This window comes from Dermacentor silvarum, chromosome 5, assembly GCF_013339745.2.
Source record: "Dermacentor silvarum isolate Dsil-2018 chromosome 5, BIME_Dsil_1.4, whole genome shotgun sequence".
NCBI lineage: Eukaryota > Metazoa > Arthropoda > Arachnida > Ixodida > Ixodidae > Dermacentor > Dermacentor silvarum.
In genome coordinates, this window is record NC_051158.1 from 128,131,202 (window position 1) to 128,149,496 (window position 18,295).

At 46.8% G+C, this 18,295-nt stretch overlaps 1 protein-coding gene across 5 annotated transcripts in view; it reads right to left on the reverse strand.

Annotated features, from left to right (window-relative positions):
- LOC119454413 (sodium-coupled monocarboxylate transporter 1-like) overlaps positions 1 to 18,295 on the reverse strand; it is a 245,678-nt gene that overhangs the window by 33,315 nt on the left and 194,068 nt on the right. For all 5 annotated transcript variants that reach the window (XM_049668461.1, XM_049668459.1, XM_049668458.1 and 2 more), the window contains exons 6-7: positions 15,120 to 15,187; positions 9,971 to 10,057 (exon numbers count right to left, since the gene is read on the reverse strand). In XM_049668461.1, the coding sequence (XP_049524418.1) occupies positions 9,971 to 10,057; positions 15,120 to 15,187 (155 nt within the window). The remainder of the gene's footprint in view (positions 1 to 9,970; positions 10,058 to 15,119; positions 15,188 to 18,295) is intronic.

An 18,295-nucleotide genomic window follows, 5' to 3' on the forward strand; every position in this document is an offset into this window, starting at 1 on the left:
TTTATAAATACGGGGGGTATACTCTCTCAGCAGTCATGTGATGGCGTCGGCAAACGCGGTGCACGTTCCGGCATGTGTAAATGGCTGCGTAAGACGCTGTGGCCGCTCCCCCTTACTAGAGAGTACTGCACGTCTCTAACGCGTTTGTGCTAGCGTCCCCTTAAGCGGGAGATCCGATGATTCCCTCCGGAGCTTCGCCCACTCATCATCATTCACCCCGTGGATATGCTGTGATTTTTTTTCTCATTTTTCTCAGAATGGTTACACACTACTACTACTACGACGGGGACGGAGTGGGTGCCGCCATAAGGAGCTTCGCTCCTAAAAGCTCAGCACTGAAGAGGCCATAGCCCTCAGACTAATCCAAACAAACACATTCCCAAACCTACACAGATACAGCAAAATATACCCGCAAACATGTCGCGGCATCTGCCCCTGGTGCGGCGACACACGCCCTGCGCTCTTTCACATCTCGTGGGGGTGCGGGGAGAAACCTGAACATTTAAAGACGCCTAACACGTCAATTGAGCGGTGGGAGGTACAGCTGACCGGCGATACCCTGGCGGGACAAGAACCTCTCGTCCAGCAAGTACGTCGAGCAGCCATGGCCAGTGGAGTCCTGGAATGCGGACACCACCCACTCGTCCTCAAGATCAACTCGATGGTCTAAATAAATGTTTTTCTCTCTCTCTATCTCTCAGGAGTACTGAGTTAGGACTTGTAGGTTAGCGCGGCCTCAATTCCAGAATTAATAGCAGCGTTGAAAGTACTAGCCTGGTTCTCACTGTTGCCGTATACACGCACCAGCCCGCGATACACTACTGAACAGTCGCTGCGCAAGTGTGGCTTAAACGACCATCTCTATAGCCGTTCACGCTCAGCGTCTCGTTTTGTATACTGGCTCCACGTCGCATGAAACGAACGCTCGGTCATTGTTAAGCATACCAGACTTTTGCTTGTGTACCAGTTCACACAAATCACACACATCCGCAAATTACAACGAACACGCACGCTGGGAGCTTATTTAGCAGGGTGCTCTTACCATATGGCGTTCGGATATTTGAAGAGAAATAACGTCCACAGGAAGGTTGAGTATATGCTTATGAATTCATTATAGCATATGCTGTGTCGTAAATACTAGTGACACTTCATATAAAGTGTTATATGTTCTTAAGTTCTTAACTGTTCTTAAGTGCAGGTTCATGGGGTTCAACTATGATTTCAAGAATGCCCATACAAGCTTATAAAACATTTCAACGGGAAGTTTTACGGAATTCAATGCAGATCCAAAGCACATCCTGGAATCTATGCGAAGCCATGATCTGGTCAAGCAGTTGATAACGTTATCCAAGTGCGATGCGAACAGTTGTGTTTATTTTTCTCCGATGCGACGTGTATTGTTATGGAACGTTCCTGTAAATGCACCGGAAAGGTCAAAATTTATTCTTCTCTCAATGATGTGTATTCTTGTTTTGCATCACCTATAAGCCGTGCCGAAATGGAAGTGCCATTTCATGCACGTGGACACAGAGATGTCACGAGATGCAAAGCGTTGTATGATGCTTGCAGAAGGAAACACCGTCATTATAGATGTATACTGCTATGTCTACGAGATGTCCTTCTTCCGAACGCAACTCGCGTTGCGCTAACGCGGCACCCTCTATCCAACTCCTGACTCTCCCCGTCGGCGGCTCCCGAGAGACGCAAGAGCAGACGCGAGACAGAGAGCAACGAGAGACGGCTTTGGACCGCGCTGTGTGCAAGTCCCTCTGAATAAACTCTGTTCCAAGTTCCGAATGCCTTTTATTACGGCTACCGTGGACATAACATATACACAAAGGATTACCATGTTCCCGAATGAGGTAATGAGCCTAGTTATTTCCTTCATACCACTTAGGGGGTCACTGATGTTGCGTGACGTGGGCGCATAATTGCATGGCACTTTTCCTATTTCACGCACTTCGAGTAAACAACAGCAAAGAAAATTCGTGAGCTGCAACATTCGTATAGGCAGGGATTACCAGCGAAGTTTTTTTGGCTGGATACATTATGAAATCGTACATTTTTTTCATACGGCACCACACTACGCCGACACAAACCACGCCTGGTCAACGCACCTCCCATGCATCTGCCGCAACCGCTGCTCCAGCCGCGCCGGCACCTCCAACTCACGTGACATTAGAACCACAGAAGCGCAGGCCACGTGCACAGGTGCAATCGCCAGACTCTTTCGCCCTCTCCCGCTACCCTTCTCCATTGCTGCAGGGCTATCGCCGTACGTTTAACAGCGGAGCTGTTGTAGGTTGAGGCAACGCCGTCCGTCTGATCGACGGTGTTACGCCGAGGGCAGGTTCCCAGACACACCGCTAGGGGCACTGCATTCAATTAGAGATCAACGCCGGCTCAGGAGCGGACCACTTAGGGAGAGGGGGAGGTGGAGCGCGCGCCCTTTCCCGACATGAATTCCGCTCAGCGTGAGCGGCTGCGGGAGCTCGCCGCAGGGCGACAGCGCCGTCGACGGCCGAATTGTACGTTTCGAGCATGAGAATCGGCAGCGAAACGGCAGCGGCAGGAGGCACATCCAGAGCTACGCAAGAGGGAAGCGCAAGCCAGACGTAACCGCTGGGAGACCGATACCAACGAGAATCGTCGGCGGGAAGCGCATGCGAAAGGTCAGCGGCTGGAGGCTAATCCGGAGCTACGAAAGAAAGAAACGCAAGTCAAGCGTACTTGGAGGAAAACGAACCCTGATTTGTCCCAACAAGAGGCAGAACAAAGACTCATGTGGCCTTTGAGCGGCTGTGCAAGAGATTTCCTCGACTGGGAGTTAGCAGGGAATGTTAAACAGTAGATGTCAAAACATCACCCATAATCGCACGGAAACCACTGAAAAAAAACATAATCGCAGAAACACACACACATTTGAACAGGGCAAGCGCGGAGTCGCGACCCTCGTCGCGAACAAATGCTCTTTGTCAGGAACGAGATTTTAAATTTGGCAATGCGAAAGCGGAGGCAAGCGCGATCGAAATGATACCAAACGGTTGGCTGAAAAACAGCGTATTCGTAGTGAACGTCTAAAGCCCGCCCTCTGAACACAGACAGTCGTTCGCATCGATAATAGTGAAGGCGACCTCAATGGTCAAGGGGGGGGGGGGCGCTAATAGTGGCGGGAGATTTTAACGTGTCTCACGAAGCCTTGGGTTACGCAAGGCCATTGGAGGCAGTCACTAAGTGTTCGCTAGGGCTGGTGACGGACCCCCGCTATCCGACTCGACTAGGCACGTCGGTGGCGCGGGACACGACGCCTAACCGGACCTTCGTCAAAAACGTGCGAGGGGCCGAGTGGCGCAACCTGCACGAGAACCTCGTCAGCGACCACTACATATTGGCGGTGACGATCCCCATCAGGGCAGCACCACCGAGAGAATGAATGGTCACCGACTGGGACACCTTCCGCAAAATAAGGAAGGAAGACACAAACGAATACGCGGACCTAGACAGCCTCTTTAGTATGTTCAAAGAGGACGTTAGCACCGCAACGACGGTCGTCCAAACCGAACTGAACGTGGAAAGGATGGGCGCGAGATTGGCGCACCTATTAGAGGCAAAGAATTCCATCACGGCCAGGTGGAAAACGCGAAGACTAAATCTCAGACTGCGAAAGAAAGTAGCGGCACTAAACAGGGAAATCGAAGCACACTCGATCGAGCTTTCCAAGCAACAGTGGAGCGAGGTGTGCACGTCGGTATACGGACAAATGAGAGCCGGAGGCAAATGGAACCTCCTAAAGAAACTGTTAGACGACATGCAATCCAAAGGCAATCAGAGATTGCCAATCGATAGAATTTTACACAAGCAAAAGGAGCAGGGCAAAACTGAGAGCGAGCTCCTAAAGGAGCTGGCGGAGACGTATCTGCCACTGGGCCCGTCGGGCGACGGCGACTATCCACAACACGCCAGCGCAGAGGTCGAAGAACTCTAGGCGCCCTTCACGGAATCGGAAACTTGGGATGCTTTACAAGGCCTCAACGGACACTCGGTGACGGGCACGGACGGGGTCTCGAACAAACTGTTGAGAAACCTAAATGGAAAGTCAGTCGAGAAGCTCACCGAAGAAATCAACAGAGCGTGGGAACGGGACGAGTACCCGAGGTCTGGAAAGTGCTCTCGGTCATACTAATATCAAAGCCCGGTAAACCACTTGCGCCGGAGAAGATGCGGACGATATCGCTCACCTCGTGCGTGGGCAAGATGGCGGAACATGCCATACATAACCGAGTATCGCGGTATCTAAAGAGAGAGCGCTTGTCCCCACACAACATGGTGGGCTTCAGACCAGGCCTCTCCACACTGGATGTAATGCTACTACTCAAGAAGCATATAATCGACGGCATGACCAGAGACACCAGGGGAATACTGCCCCGGGACCTAACGAAAGCGTTCGACCCGGTCAAACACAAATTTTTACTGGAAACGATCTCGGTGATGGGGCTCGGCCGGAAATTCCACTCTTACATAGGCTCCGTCCTCAGAAACAGGAAGGCCGCGATCAAAATAGGACAGGCCACGTCCCATTGGTACACGCTGGACACGAAGGGCACCCCACAGGGCGTGGTGCTCTCCCCACTATTATTCAATCTAGCAATGAAATGGCTCTCGGACCGGCACACTAGAGTGACCCTGTACGCAGACGACATTACGGTGTGGTGCACGGGAGGGTCCGACGCAGAAGTCGACCAGGCTCTCCAAGAGGCACTGGACATAACGGAAGAGTACCTGAAGGAAACGAGACACCGCCTGTCAACCAGCAAATCGGAAATGTTGCTCTACAGGTCCTCGAAACAGGGCATGAGGCATTTGACGCCGATCGATCAAATTCCGATCAAATTACACACGAGCGACGGCCAGCCGATCCCCAGAGTGGACACTACAAGAATCCTGGGGCTGCTAATTGAGGCTAAAGGCGGTAACACGCAAACCGTCATGAAACTCACGTCCACAACGGAGAACATGCTCCGGCTGATCCTCAGGGTGACCAACCACAGGGGAGGGCTCAGCGAGATCAATCTCATTAGACTTTACCACGCCCTCCTCATGAGTCACGTAAATTACTTAGCCTCGGCGCTAAAATGGACTAGGAGAGACGCGGCCAAGATAGGGACACTGATGTACAAGAGCAGCAAAAGGGTGCTAGGTCTTCCAATCACTACAAGCACGGAGCGGCTCGATCGGTTAGGGGTCTACAACTCGCTAGCAGAAATCATCGAAGCACAGACCAAGGCACATGTCGTGTGGCTGTCGACCACCAGGGCCGGCAGACGCATCCTAGAAGAAGCAGGCATATATGCAGAGGCAGAATGCAACGCATGCAAGGTCGCGCTCAGCGCGGCGGTCAGGGGCCCTCTCAAGGTAGAACCACTTCCGAGAACGTCCACCCGCAATTCAACGAGTAGCGCCAAAAGGCGAGGGCCCGGGCACTGCTGAAATCGACCGCCAACTGTCCGGGACTGGCGGCATTTGTAGACGCAGCCCAGTACGGGCGCAGCGACCGGTACGCGGCCGTCTCGATACGCTTGGATGGGACGATCATTAACGCGGCATCCGTCAAGGGGGTAACGTCCGAAGTGGTAGAACAGGTGGCAATAGCCATGGCAATGAGGGACCCCGAACGTCCTTACGTGTACACAGATTCGCGATCGGCGGGCAGAGCATTCGCCTCGGGCTTGATATCGCGGGAAGCAGCGGCCGTCCTCGGCTACAAGGGAGCCGCGGGTCATCACATCATCAAATGGTTTCCGGCCACATGGGGGCCGACCGGCACCCCGACTTTTCCAACGCCAACGAGCTGTTGGCGTTGGGTAACGACCGCGCGCGAGGACTCACGCACCGCGGCGATCGTGGCGAGCGAAGTGGCGGGGAGGGAGGGAGGGAGCACCGAGACCGGCTGCTCACCTTCAACGAAATAGCAACGCACTATCAGCTGTCGAGGAGGGCCTTCCCGCTCCCCCACGCTAAACTCAATGGACCACAGTCATCGATATTCAGAATGCTTCAGACAGGGTCGTTCCCCTCGAGACGCAGACTGAGCGTTTATTCACTAGAGGTAGAACCGCAATGTCCGGACTGTGCCGAATCGTACTGCTCGCTATCGCACATGCTCTGGTCCGCCTTAAGCGGTACCGTGTTCAGTAAAGAAGAAGACTGGGAGGACGCTCTGTGAAGCAGCGACCACCAGACCCAGCTCCGGGCCGTCCAGAGGGCTCACGAAAGGGTGGAGGCTCACGGGCTTCCCCCCCCCCCCCAGCTTGGTGCAGCCCGCGACCCCTGCCGACCACTAAACCAATAGTGGGTGGGGAGGAGTTCCTCAGGACTCAATCAAGTTATTTCCTCCTCCTCACGCAAAATCACAGAAACCCAGAGATAATCAAAGAAAATAACAAAAAATCAGAGAGAAACACAAGAGAACCACAGCTCTGCTATGTCGGCAGATTTCACATTAGGTGCAACCACGGTGGAAGAATATTTAGGTGTTGACACTGCGCGCGAGCGAGCGTCCAGATTATGTTCGGCCGCGCGCGGGCACACCGAGTAGCTCTGCTGCGAGCAGATAGATGGCGCCGCGGCCAGCGGTCCCAGCTTAGCGGCGCCGGCGGCTTGGCATTCCTCTGCCTCCGCTAAATTTTCGTTCATGGTGGCGCCAGTAATACTCAAAGCGCGAAGGAAATTCGTTATTTCAGATTAAGGTGATAAGTGTACCAGGCTGAATGCTTTGCTAACATGAACGTATATTGTGCAGGGCGTGAATGACGTGAACACGGATCGATCGGGCAGCACTCAACGCCCACTCACATTCCGCTCACGCGCACATTTTGTTGCGGCCGATCTGGTCATGCATACAAGCATAAAAAAATGAAAGCGTAAGCCCGCGTGCTACCCCTCGATCAGAAGAAAATAGTGACTGCATCGGAAAATTGCAACTCAGAAAACCGTTCAAGCATCGTCACGCGAATTCAGTGTGGGCGCGATATAATTTAAGAAATGAAACGGCACAAACTTGCGATATGCAACGCACTAGAGCAAAGTGGGTGTTCGTGGCTAGAACCTATGATGAGAAAGCACATAGCTATGTAAAGAAATCTTTCAAAAGATAATTTATCAGGCGGGACGAAGGCAGGCGTTTTATCTTGGATTACAATATCACTAATACAGTTTACTTGTGAAAATCTTTTTTATTTCAATTCCACTTAACATAGACTGTGTATATTATTCATTTGGCTTTCGTCGTTTGGGGAGCGAGTGACTTTTGCAGGATCTAAGAGGTGACTTTCTTTTTTCTTAAATTGCATATGAGAATGTGCCAATGTAAGCGTATTTGACAATGCATGCTACAGCCTGTCCACCAATGCACCTATACCCAGCACACAATAATCTCATAGACTTTTTATTTTTATTTTGCAACGACAGAATAATTAAAAAATTGTGCATGAACCAGCTCGATAACTTTAATAGAGGATAGCCTTCCCAGAAGCTTACGCTCTCATACACTCCCACAATGCAAAAATGTTGAATAAAAACATGCAAGCGTGTAATATACACCGCACGCGCATTGTAAAAAACATTCAGTATCCAGGATGGCACAAATTTGAAAATCAGGCACACATCTGCACAGAAAACAGCAGTCTTATACAAAGACTTAAAAACATGTAAATGTCACGTAGCTGAACAGAACCAAGGTAATGTTGTTTTCCGTCCCTTGGAGATACTGAGATTATTTTTTACATTTGGCCTAATTACATGATTAGTATTACTTATTTAATCAACTTCTCCAATATTATAATTATATTAAAAGTTTCAAAGAGAAAATTGGAGAGCAACATGAAAGACTCCCGATACAGCTTTCTATTACTCAATACGCGCTACGTAGAAGTATTTTTCCCATCGTGAAAGAAGCCCACGAATACACGCGAAGTGCCTCGAGGCAATTTTGAGTCTACTCGCGGGTTTCTTTCACGCTCGGAAAACACTTTTATGTATCACGTATTGAGCAACAAAAAGCTGTATCGGGAATCTTTCATGTTGCTGTGCAATTGTCTCGTTCACACTTTTTTATTAAATTATAGCATTAGAAAAGTTGATTAATCAGTTATGAAAATAATTATGTAAAAAGGCGGAATGCAAAAAATAATCTGAGTATCTCCAAGAGACGACAGACAACATTGCCTTGGTTCTGTCCAGCTATTCGACATTTTCATATTTTTAAATCTTGGTGCATGATAGTTAAGACACCCAGTACATACATGCAGCAAAATTTGCACAGACTGCTGTGGCACACAGCAGTTTTGTGGCACACAGGAGGTTCTCTCTTCCGCAGCGGCTTTCGAGGTTTATTTGACCGTGTGAGGTTCTTTGGACAGTTCGGAAATAAGCTGGGAACTGTATTTGCAGACAGAACAGGGCTCTTTGGCGCGTCAAGTAGCACCATTTTATCGAGCTCCGCGTAATATGCCGTCGATATCATATCCTCTGAAAAATGCTTGGCGCAAACATGGTCGGTAGGCATTAGAGTTCGGTCTGCCCTCAGATTTACACGGCGCCACTGCTCTAGACGACCGCTGTCGGACGGCACGTTGAATAGAGGCCCACGCTCCGCACAAGTTCGGTATCCAGAATTGCAGTTCGTGACGAAGCACTTTCTACCCATTTCAAACTCTCAGAAGGCCGCTTCCACCTTGGTCGAGGGCCCGTGGCGACAATACACAAGCACAAGATGATGAAAGGCGCGTGAACAAAAAGTGTACCTTCAAAACAGCACGGCCGCACATGCAAGCACAAAGACAGCGAAGCATGCGCCTTCCCGCAGAGGCTGGGACCGCATACCGCAGCGCCCTCTACGACGGCGCTGAACCAGCTGCAACCAAGCCGAACATAATCTGGACGCGAGCGAGCGGCGCTTTCGCGCGCGTTGGGGGAAGAGTGTCAGCACCTCTCCTTATTCTTACACCGTGGGTGCAACCGGGTTCACTTTTCCCCCCTCACTCCTACCCGTCTCCATTCCTGTCCGTGCGCAGTGATATAGACGCAGGCCGTCAAGGGCACCCCCCCCTCCCCCCTTGGAACACATGCGGGGAATTCATAGAGGGAAACAGCGTCGCTGTAAAAAATAATTGTGCAAAACACTGAGCGCTGAAAACGATTAAAATAATTGCAAGCAGCGCTCTTAATGACAAAAAAGAGAGAACTCTTCAGTACACTTCTCTATTGAGCAAGGCAATCTGCGCAACAAATGTTGCCCTGGTGCCGCTGTAGGACTGATGACCGAAAATTCGAACAATGACAACATTATATCACACAAGTGTTTTAGCAGCTTGTGACGCCTTTGCTACGACACTCTGTTTATCAGCTTCGTAGGAAGCAAGCAATAGTTTTCTAAAAGGAAGACTCTTACGTTCCTTCAGATCACACTTCTGTTTCATACCAGGGAAATATTTATTATTCCGAGACGGAAGAACGGCGCTTCCATAATAAGGACAAAAATTGATGCCGGAAATGTGTTGACCGTGCAGAAACTTTGTTTTATCCTGTACTGCAGCCATGGTTGAGTTTTCATGAAGAAAAATATTTTACAAATTATGCAGCCTTTATTGTTTTGTGGCCTCTCGTAAGCATGTTTGCCATTCTTTACCACTTCAGCAATCGCTGTTCAGAGCCCTACAAGTACTGTAACAATGAACAATACGACGCATAGCTGATACTGTCAAGCAGCAAATCTGAACAACCTTCACTTTGTATCTTAGCTATGTTCACTTTCCCAGGCTGCATTTATATGGGCCTACGATTTTTGCGACTTGGGGACAAGTTGACGTAGATAATGTGACCTCCCTAAAGACATTGCACAATGCAAGTAATCTGACGTAGCGTACTTAATGCAAATCAAGATTTAAAAATATAAATTGAGTGGCTTACGTACCTTGCAATGAACAAAAGGAAACAACACTGCCAAGATGCACAATCCAACAAACGGCGCTGTGAATGCTGTGTTCACCAGTAAAAGTATCTGCGAAGAGTGTAATAAGCAGTGTGAATTTGCAGCACTTGGCACAGATGAATATCACGGTGAAGACTAAAACAGAGAAAATAACCAGATTCCGGTGCTATTATAACGCAGGGCAGCTTGTGAATTATCACACGACGTTGTGCCATTACAGACTGAGCCCACCGTATCACGGGCCAACGAATCGTGTTAGGAGAAATGTTGTAACCGTTGGCGCTCCTTGTTCGGTTATTACTGCATATCGCTTAGCCTCCTTGCAGGCCGTATAGTATACATCAGGGTGCAACAGTGTACTAGGGTTAGTGTAGTGTGTTTCTTGCGCAAACACAATTTAAAAAGAAACGACTGTAATATGTAGCAGAATTATGCTTCAGAGCTGTACTGCTCTAAAAGGGAGATACCACTTGCATGTGAAATTCGAATTCTTCGAATATTCGAATTATTCGAATATTCGAATAAACATAAAAAAGTCACTGGCCTGCGCGACACACGCAGCACAGTCACAGCGTAAGCTTGAGTGAGGAGCGGCTCAAGAGCAGCTCTAATTTCGGCACCGCGCACACCAGGGTCTTCGCGACAAAGTCACTTTGCCCAGTTTTGACGAGAAGGATCTGAACTGTCCGCCCGGCGTCGACGGCGAGCTGCGGCTTGTACTGCTCTCTGCACAGCAGTCGATGACGTCTGGTTGTAGCCGCGCACGTAGCTCTACGATTCGCTTCTTCAGCAGCGGTTCCGACATTGCAAGGAGAAACCATAACGTGCACCGAAGAGGTATCCAGAATACGTGGCGAACATCTGATATCGGAATCGCATTGATTGCGCGCCTATTCTGAATCGCATGTCGTGGTCTGCGCCTGCGCACGCTGCGTTTGCAGGCGCCTTATGTATATGGCGGCAGCATACTGGCGGAGGTTGGGGATCGCGTTTTTTTTAATGCGTGCCTCGTCTGAATGGCATCTCGTCGTCTGCGCCTGCGCACGCTGCGTTTTCAGGAGCTTAACCAGATGGCGCCACCCTGCTGGCGGAGGCTCGGATGATCTCCGCCTGCATTTATAGGGCTTTATTCCGCTGCCCGATAGCAAGCGCTTGCGTGGCTAAGTATGTAGAGTATGTGACTCCTAATCAGCGGGCGCGGGTTAGATCCCGGCGGGAACCGGGTACTTTTTTCGCATTTCCGGCGATAGCAGTTACGGTCCCCGACGGCGGCGGCGGAGGTAGCGGCGGCGGACACCATCGCGAACCGAAAAGGCTATTGGAATGAGCCCATAACAACTTACGCTGTAAGAAAAAATATAATTTTTTACAAAATGATAATGAAAGGGCATGTTTTGCAAAGTGTATCGACTTCTGAAGGAGGTATGCCCCGCAGTTTCGTAGTTCATAGGGCATATCCACATGGAACGAACTCTTAGGCTGATTCGAGATATGGGTTCCCAACAATGTGGACAGTGCACATTGGCGTTTAAGTAGTTTTTGTGTTCCAATGCATGAAAACACATTTTCTCTCCAAACATTCGGGGTATATTCCTACAATAGAGCTGAGTTTATTTGCGCTTTTCTGGAAAATAATGCAAGTTGCAAAATTTGCTCTAATTTGTTGTGCCTTGTGAACTTAGTGATGATAATACGTAAGTTGCGACAACTGTCCGAAAGATCAGGTAAAACTCTGACTAATAAATTTTTGTGTTTATTTGTCAAATATGTATTCTTATTTTTTTGCGTGTAATGCATGCTTCTTCGAGTAATCCAGCTCAAAAAGCTTATTTTTGTGCGAGATATGTCCCAAAAGTTCATTCAGTGAGTCAGCAAAGAAAGCTGAACGTGGTAGTAGCCGCGCTACTCTCTACTCTCGCCAGTCGAACGGACCAAGTTGACCTCTAATAGTAGCCTATAGCTATGACCATGCGGAATTTTGCAAGCGCACATTTTGTGCAACTGATTTTCTATATTTGTCGAAAGGTAGATAGATAAACCGACCCAACAAAGGACCGATACACAATTTCTGGTGAAGTTTGGCATAAATTCTGCAGAAATTTACTAATTGCAGCGAAAGGCGTAAGAAAATGATGCCCTTAAAGGAAAAACTGTGTCCGATTAAGTCAAGCTATTGCGGAAAGGCTGTAAAGACCGCAAGAACGACGCTGGTCAGCACGACGCTAAACCTCGTCTATTTTTGCAAAGCGAACAAAATAACAGATACAACAAAAAGTTGCTTTGTGCGCTATGCAAAACTGGATAGGTTCCACCTCCCATTCTTTTCTTCTAGACTCCAGCTCGTCCACAGATAGAAAGATGGATCGTTTGCGTTCTTTTATGCTAAGCAACAGTTGGAACGATATTAAAAGCACTTGGTTTGAGAAAGATATGCGTTCACAGGGTTCTACCAGGAAATTTGGAAATTAAATTATTGGCGGCACGATGGTGCCCAAATGCAGACTCCTGAGCAATGGTTAAAACGAAAAAAAATGTTGCATTAAATGAAAACCTCCTGTGAACAGCGAATAACATATAATAACCGGTGATACGACTTAAATTTACTTATACGACATGAAGCTGAAGTCAGAGAGCAAGGACTGTTGGCCTTACCTGAAAGATCAGGTAAGGCAAAAAAAGCGCGGTAGAACAAAGCGAAAGTCAACGGCATGTTTATGGTGTTCCTTAAGTGTTGTGGAGCTGGCCACAGTGAATTTTCACCTTAGGGCCAAGCTCGTCCGTGCAGCTATCTGAATTCATAGGTCTTGAAGCGTCTGATAGATCAGGCCGAAGCGTGCGACGAAATTTTTCGAGAAATGGTTGCTGTGTTTCGCACCACAATAATGTCCTTACGCTCCGGGCAATCATAGTGCGAGCGTTTTTGGCAAGCACTTCGAACAACATGCCTCCACTGTCTCCATGCTCAATGTATTTAGAATTCTTTGACTTTTTATGTTCCCCAATTCAACTTGGGGCTCGAGCAGAGTTATTATGTGGGTGTGACGACAATTAAAAAGGAAACCACATCGATTCTGAAGAGCTTAACAGAAGAGGACATCCAAGGCAGCGCTCAGACCCAAAATAAGTGCTTGAATTGGTGTGGTGTATCCAATAGTATGTTTTTCAAAGTGAGCGCATTACTATGTTGGAAGGTTTTTAAATTTATTTTTTAATCTACTGGCACCAACGACATACCACAGGCGATTACGAAACTTCTATTCGCTCTGAAAAAACAGTGTCTGGTACTTATATGCCAACGTGTCATGAGAGTGCGCCGTTTTTTTCTGACAGATGGCTTCACTGAGGGAATTTCTCAGCTACACAAGCAAGAGCAGGGATAGACATGGTTTAAACGGTTGAGTTAGAAAGCGTGGACTCAAGGAAAGAAATGCCGACGCATATCCTTTCATTAGTTCTATGCCTAACCTTTCAATTCGCAAATCTGAAAAATTGCTTAACTTCCTGTCATTCCAAGTTAAAGATCCAAAGTCATTGAAAGTTACATGACAGGAGCCACTCGTAGAAAGCAGTATAAACGGTTCTATACCACCTATTCAAAGAACGCGCAAGACTAAAGCAACAGCCATGTCATTAAAGACTAGGAGATTAAAATGAAAATAAGAAATCAGTGATATAGACAAAGCAAGGCATCGAAAATTGGACAGGAAACAAGATTTCAATTACTGCCCACAGGCAACTGCGGATGGTCACTTTGGCGAGGAATTTTAGGCGCTAAATTTGGAAGTGCGATGTAACGTTTCGGGCCAGTAATAGTTCTAGGTATCCACTGCCTAATGCTTACAAAATAAATTGTGTTTCCCTAAATCCAACTCTTGTTTATGATGTATTGACGGTGCATTTAAGTGCAAATGAAAAGATTGTGCAGTTGCCGCATTGTCATCAGCCCTGAGTACAAGATGTCTTCAATGGGTGGCTATCCATGTCGAAATTTAGCACGAGATTTTACCTTCTCTTGTGTCCGTTTCTGGGGTTTCCTGTTATGAAGATTTACCACATTATTAAAAACTACGAATTAAAGAAGTTGTGCGTGAGCGTTGGCAAAAGAAAACAGGGGTTCTCGCTATGTTTTTATAGATATAATTAGGCGTTGAAAAACGTGCTGTGGTTTCTCAATGTTCGCTAAATATAGATGGCATGGCACATCACTGCTAATGTCTCGAAGACAAATTTTCGTATAGAACATTTGTAAACCAATGCATCATATAGGTCTGGAATATCACTTTCGACACCTCCTCTGTTTCCACACATTTATTCATTTCAACTTGACACAGAAACATGAGCATCCAGTCACAACAATTTGCCAAACCTACACCACCGAACGGCTTGCCTGCCATTCACGGACACTGATTTTTCGCTCCACTGCTAAAGTCATGCTCGTGGGATGGTTTGAAGAAACCAACCAATTCACAATTTTCTCTATGGCTGTATACAGACAGCGCGCACACACAGATGAGCACCGTACTGTATCGGGGTTAAGCAAATGCTGCCGAGGAGGAATCCTCCACAATTTGACGTAGCTACCAATGACGTGGCTACCACCAGGGTGCATACCTCCATGTAAACGTATCCGTGGAAGCTTTAGTACTGTATTCATTCGAGCAGTCGGGTAGCCACTGCTTTGCAGGCGCTTCAATAAACTTCGTAATAAAGAGACTTTAAAAATTTCGAGCTTTTGAGGGAATTATTTACTTCTTCCTATTTGTATATTGGTGATCTCTACACACTTGCTCTAATGTCGTTTTATACTAGCTCTTAATGCGTATTCGTCGTTTTCCCTTGTGTGTGTCATTGCGAAATGAGAAACAAAACGCGATTTACTTTTGTTAACAGCTTGAGGGCGCACGTCAGAGCAGGAATAAAGCGTCATGTTAAAAGCAGCCATAGGTATTGCACCAGGCTTAAGGGTGGGAAGAATATCGAAATGGTGTATCGTCTCCCACGCTATTAAATATGTCTTTCTTTCTGTATCGTTGTATTTATTTGCAGATTTGCTTTTTGTTTTTACTTTTTTCAATGGCATCTTATTGCTATTGTGTCGCTGCGATATCTGGAAAATGAATTATTTACATACCCTTGTTAAGGATCCCATGCGTATAACCAGTGAGCTATACGCTGTCATTATCAAACCTAAAATGAGAGCTGTAAAAATTTGCAATAAATTTGCATAAGAAAAGCAGTTGCGACAAGTACATTGACATCACAGCTTCACAAATTCCAATTCCAATGCACAAATCATCACAGCACGAGAATTCTTTATTCAAACAACAAGACTGAATAGTACGCAATTACATCTTGGCTTTATTTGAATTTTTGAATATATGTTGACCCCACAAATTATCTATCCCTGAAATAATGACTTCGTTATAATTTATTATCACGAGATAATATGTGCGATAGGTGGACGGGTGGTGTCAGAAAGCCAGTAGCCCGCTTTATAAAAAAATGCTACGAAAACATGAAAAAAAGCTCGCCGTGCGGCCAAGCCGTCAGTAGCATTATTTTAGGACAAGCTTGATGATGTCTTTTACCATTAAGTATTAGCGAAATCATCATTGTTTTCTTTAAATCCCTCCGCAATTTGCCCATTACGGACGCGTGCCTTACTGTTTTAGTTTTTATCAGTTACTACTGTTAGCAAAAGTTAAATCGTGGGCTCGGTTTCAATGGGGAATTAAATTTCATGTGTAAGTGTCAAATGACCCACTGAGCGAAATGCAGCTTTACTAACGTGAAACCTAGGGAGGTGCGAAGCATGATGTGATGCACCGCTAATGGGCTCATACTGCCTTAAGCGACGGCTCATAACCCAGTAAACGCGGCCTCCCCATTACCACGACAGAAGACAAGTGAAATTATACGCTGGAATGATGAGCGGCAACGCTGCGAGCTCTGGAAGACCAGACGACGACGAACGCGGGAGCAGCGCCACGAGCGCGTGCCGAGCGCGAACACAAGCCGCTTGCTTAATTACCATGACTAGGACGACGACAGTGGACGCCCACAGTCAGGACGCATAAGGCGGTTCGCACCCAAAACTGAGCCACTAGCATTGATTGCGCACAACCAAAATGATTGTGGTTTCATTATTTCAGTCATATTACTCTGCGTATGCCTCAAGCCTTACAAGGCGTCTACGTAAATGAAATATCGTAAAATAAAAGAGTTGGTGTGAAGATGTGATTCCTCGGAAATATTATCCGTGTATTTTACTAACATTAGTCACGGGGTTGTACGGTTGCAAATGCTTTCAAATTCGTTGAGATGCGCGTAATTGGTTAAATACGACACCCATTTTTTAATGCATCTGAAGACATACCGGAGTGACTTTAAGTACAGCGTACAATGCCATGCGAATACATAGCGAGGAGGAATATAAATGCATTTTAATCAAGCATTGCGGTATGAGCACTACGCTCCAGCGAACTTTCTTTCAATAAAAAAATTGCCTCGCTTGCAATGGAGGCGCAATGCTAAAGAGACAGCGGAGCTGATGGGCACCTAGGCAGTCCTGGCTTTTGGGCTAGGCTAAGCACTACCAAGTCATCACCATATATTTCTCTTAATTTATTAAATATTGATCGATTATCAATTAGCTATTGTTGACTATCGATTGACTATCGCAAGGCATTGGCCACGTAGTTGGGCTAGGCTAAGCACTACCAAGTCATCCCCAGCATATTCCAGAATTTATGAATTCATGATCATCATCATTAGCCTATATTTTATGTCCACTGCAGGACGCAGGCCTCTCCCTGCGATCTCCAATTACCTCTGTCTTGCGCTAGCCTATTCTAACTTCCGCCTGCAAATTTCCTAACTTCATCATCCCATCTGGTTATCTGCCGACCTCGACTGCGCTTCACTTCTCTTGGTAACCATTCTGTAACTCTAATGGCACGTCGGTTATCCATCCTATGCTACACATGGCCTGCCAAGCTCCATTTCATGCGCTTAATGTCAACTAGAATATCGGCTATCCCCGTTTGTTCTCTGATCTACACCGCTCTCTTCCTGTCTCTTAACGTTAGGACTAACATTTTTCCTTCCATCGCTCTTTGTGCGGTCCTTAACTTGTTCTCGAGCTTCTTTGTTAACCCCCAAGTCTCTGCCCCATATGTTAGCACCGGTAGAATGCAATGATTGTACACTTTTCTTTTCAACGACAGTCGTAAGCGCCCAGTCAGGATTTGGCGATGCCTGCCGTATGCACTCTAACCCAATTTTATTCTTCAGTAAATTTCTTTCTGATGATCAAGGTCCCCTGTGGGTATTTGACCTAGGTAAACGTACTCATTTACACACCTTAGAGGCTGACTGGCCATCCTGAATTCTTGTTCCCTTGCCAGGCTATTGAACATTATGTTTTTTTTCTGCATAATAATCTTCAACCCCATTATTGCTGAATAGGACAATGTCATCTGCAAACCGAAGCTTGCTGAAATATTCGCCGTTTATCCACACTCCTAAGCCTTCCCAGTCTAAGAGCTTGAATACTTTTAAGCATGTAGCGAATAGCATTGCAGAGATTTTGTCTCCTTGCCTGACCCCTTTCTTCATATGTATAATTCTACTTTTCTTGTAGAGATCCAAAGTTGCTGTGCAATCCTTGTAGATATTTGCCAAGATATTCCCGTATGGCTCCTGTACTCCTTGATTACGCAATGCCTCTATGACTACTGGTATCTCTACTGAATGAAATGCATTTTCATAATCTATGAAAGCCATATAGAGAGGTTGATTGTATTCCGCTGATTTCTCTATTGCCTGATTTATAGCATGGATATGATCCATCGTAGAATATCCCTTCCTGAAGCCAGCCTGTTCTCTTGGATGGCTGAAGTCAAGTGTTGCCCTGATTCTATTGGAAATTATTTTGGTGAATATTTTATACTATACTGAAAGCAAGCTAATAGATATATAATTGTTCAATTCTTTAACGTCTCCCTTCTTATGAATGAGTATAATGTTGGCGTTATGCCGGTTTTCTGGTACAATTTAAGTCGTGAGGCATTGCGTATAAAGGGCCGCAAGCTTTTCACTCATGATATCTCCTCCATCTTTGATTAAATCGACTATTATTCCATCTTCTCCAGCAGCTTTTCCTCTGGTCTTGTCTTTCAATGCCCTTCTAGCTTCATCACAAATTATAGAAGGAGCCTCTGTATCCTGTTGATCGCTACTTCGAATGAAAGTAGATTGGCTGCTCTGCGATACTGTGCAGGTAAGAATAGAATTATTCCGCGGCTT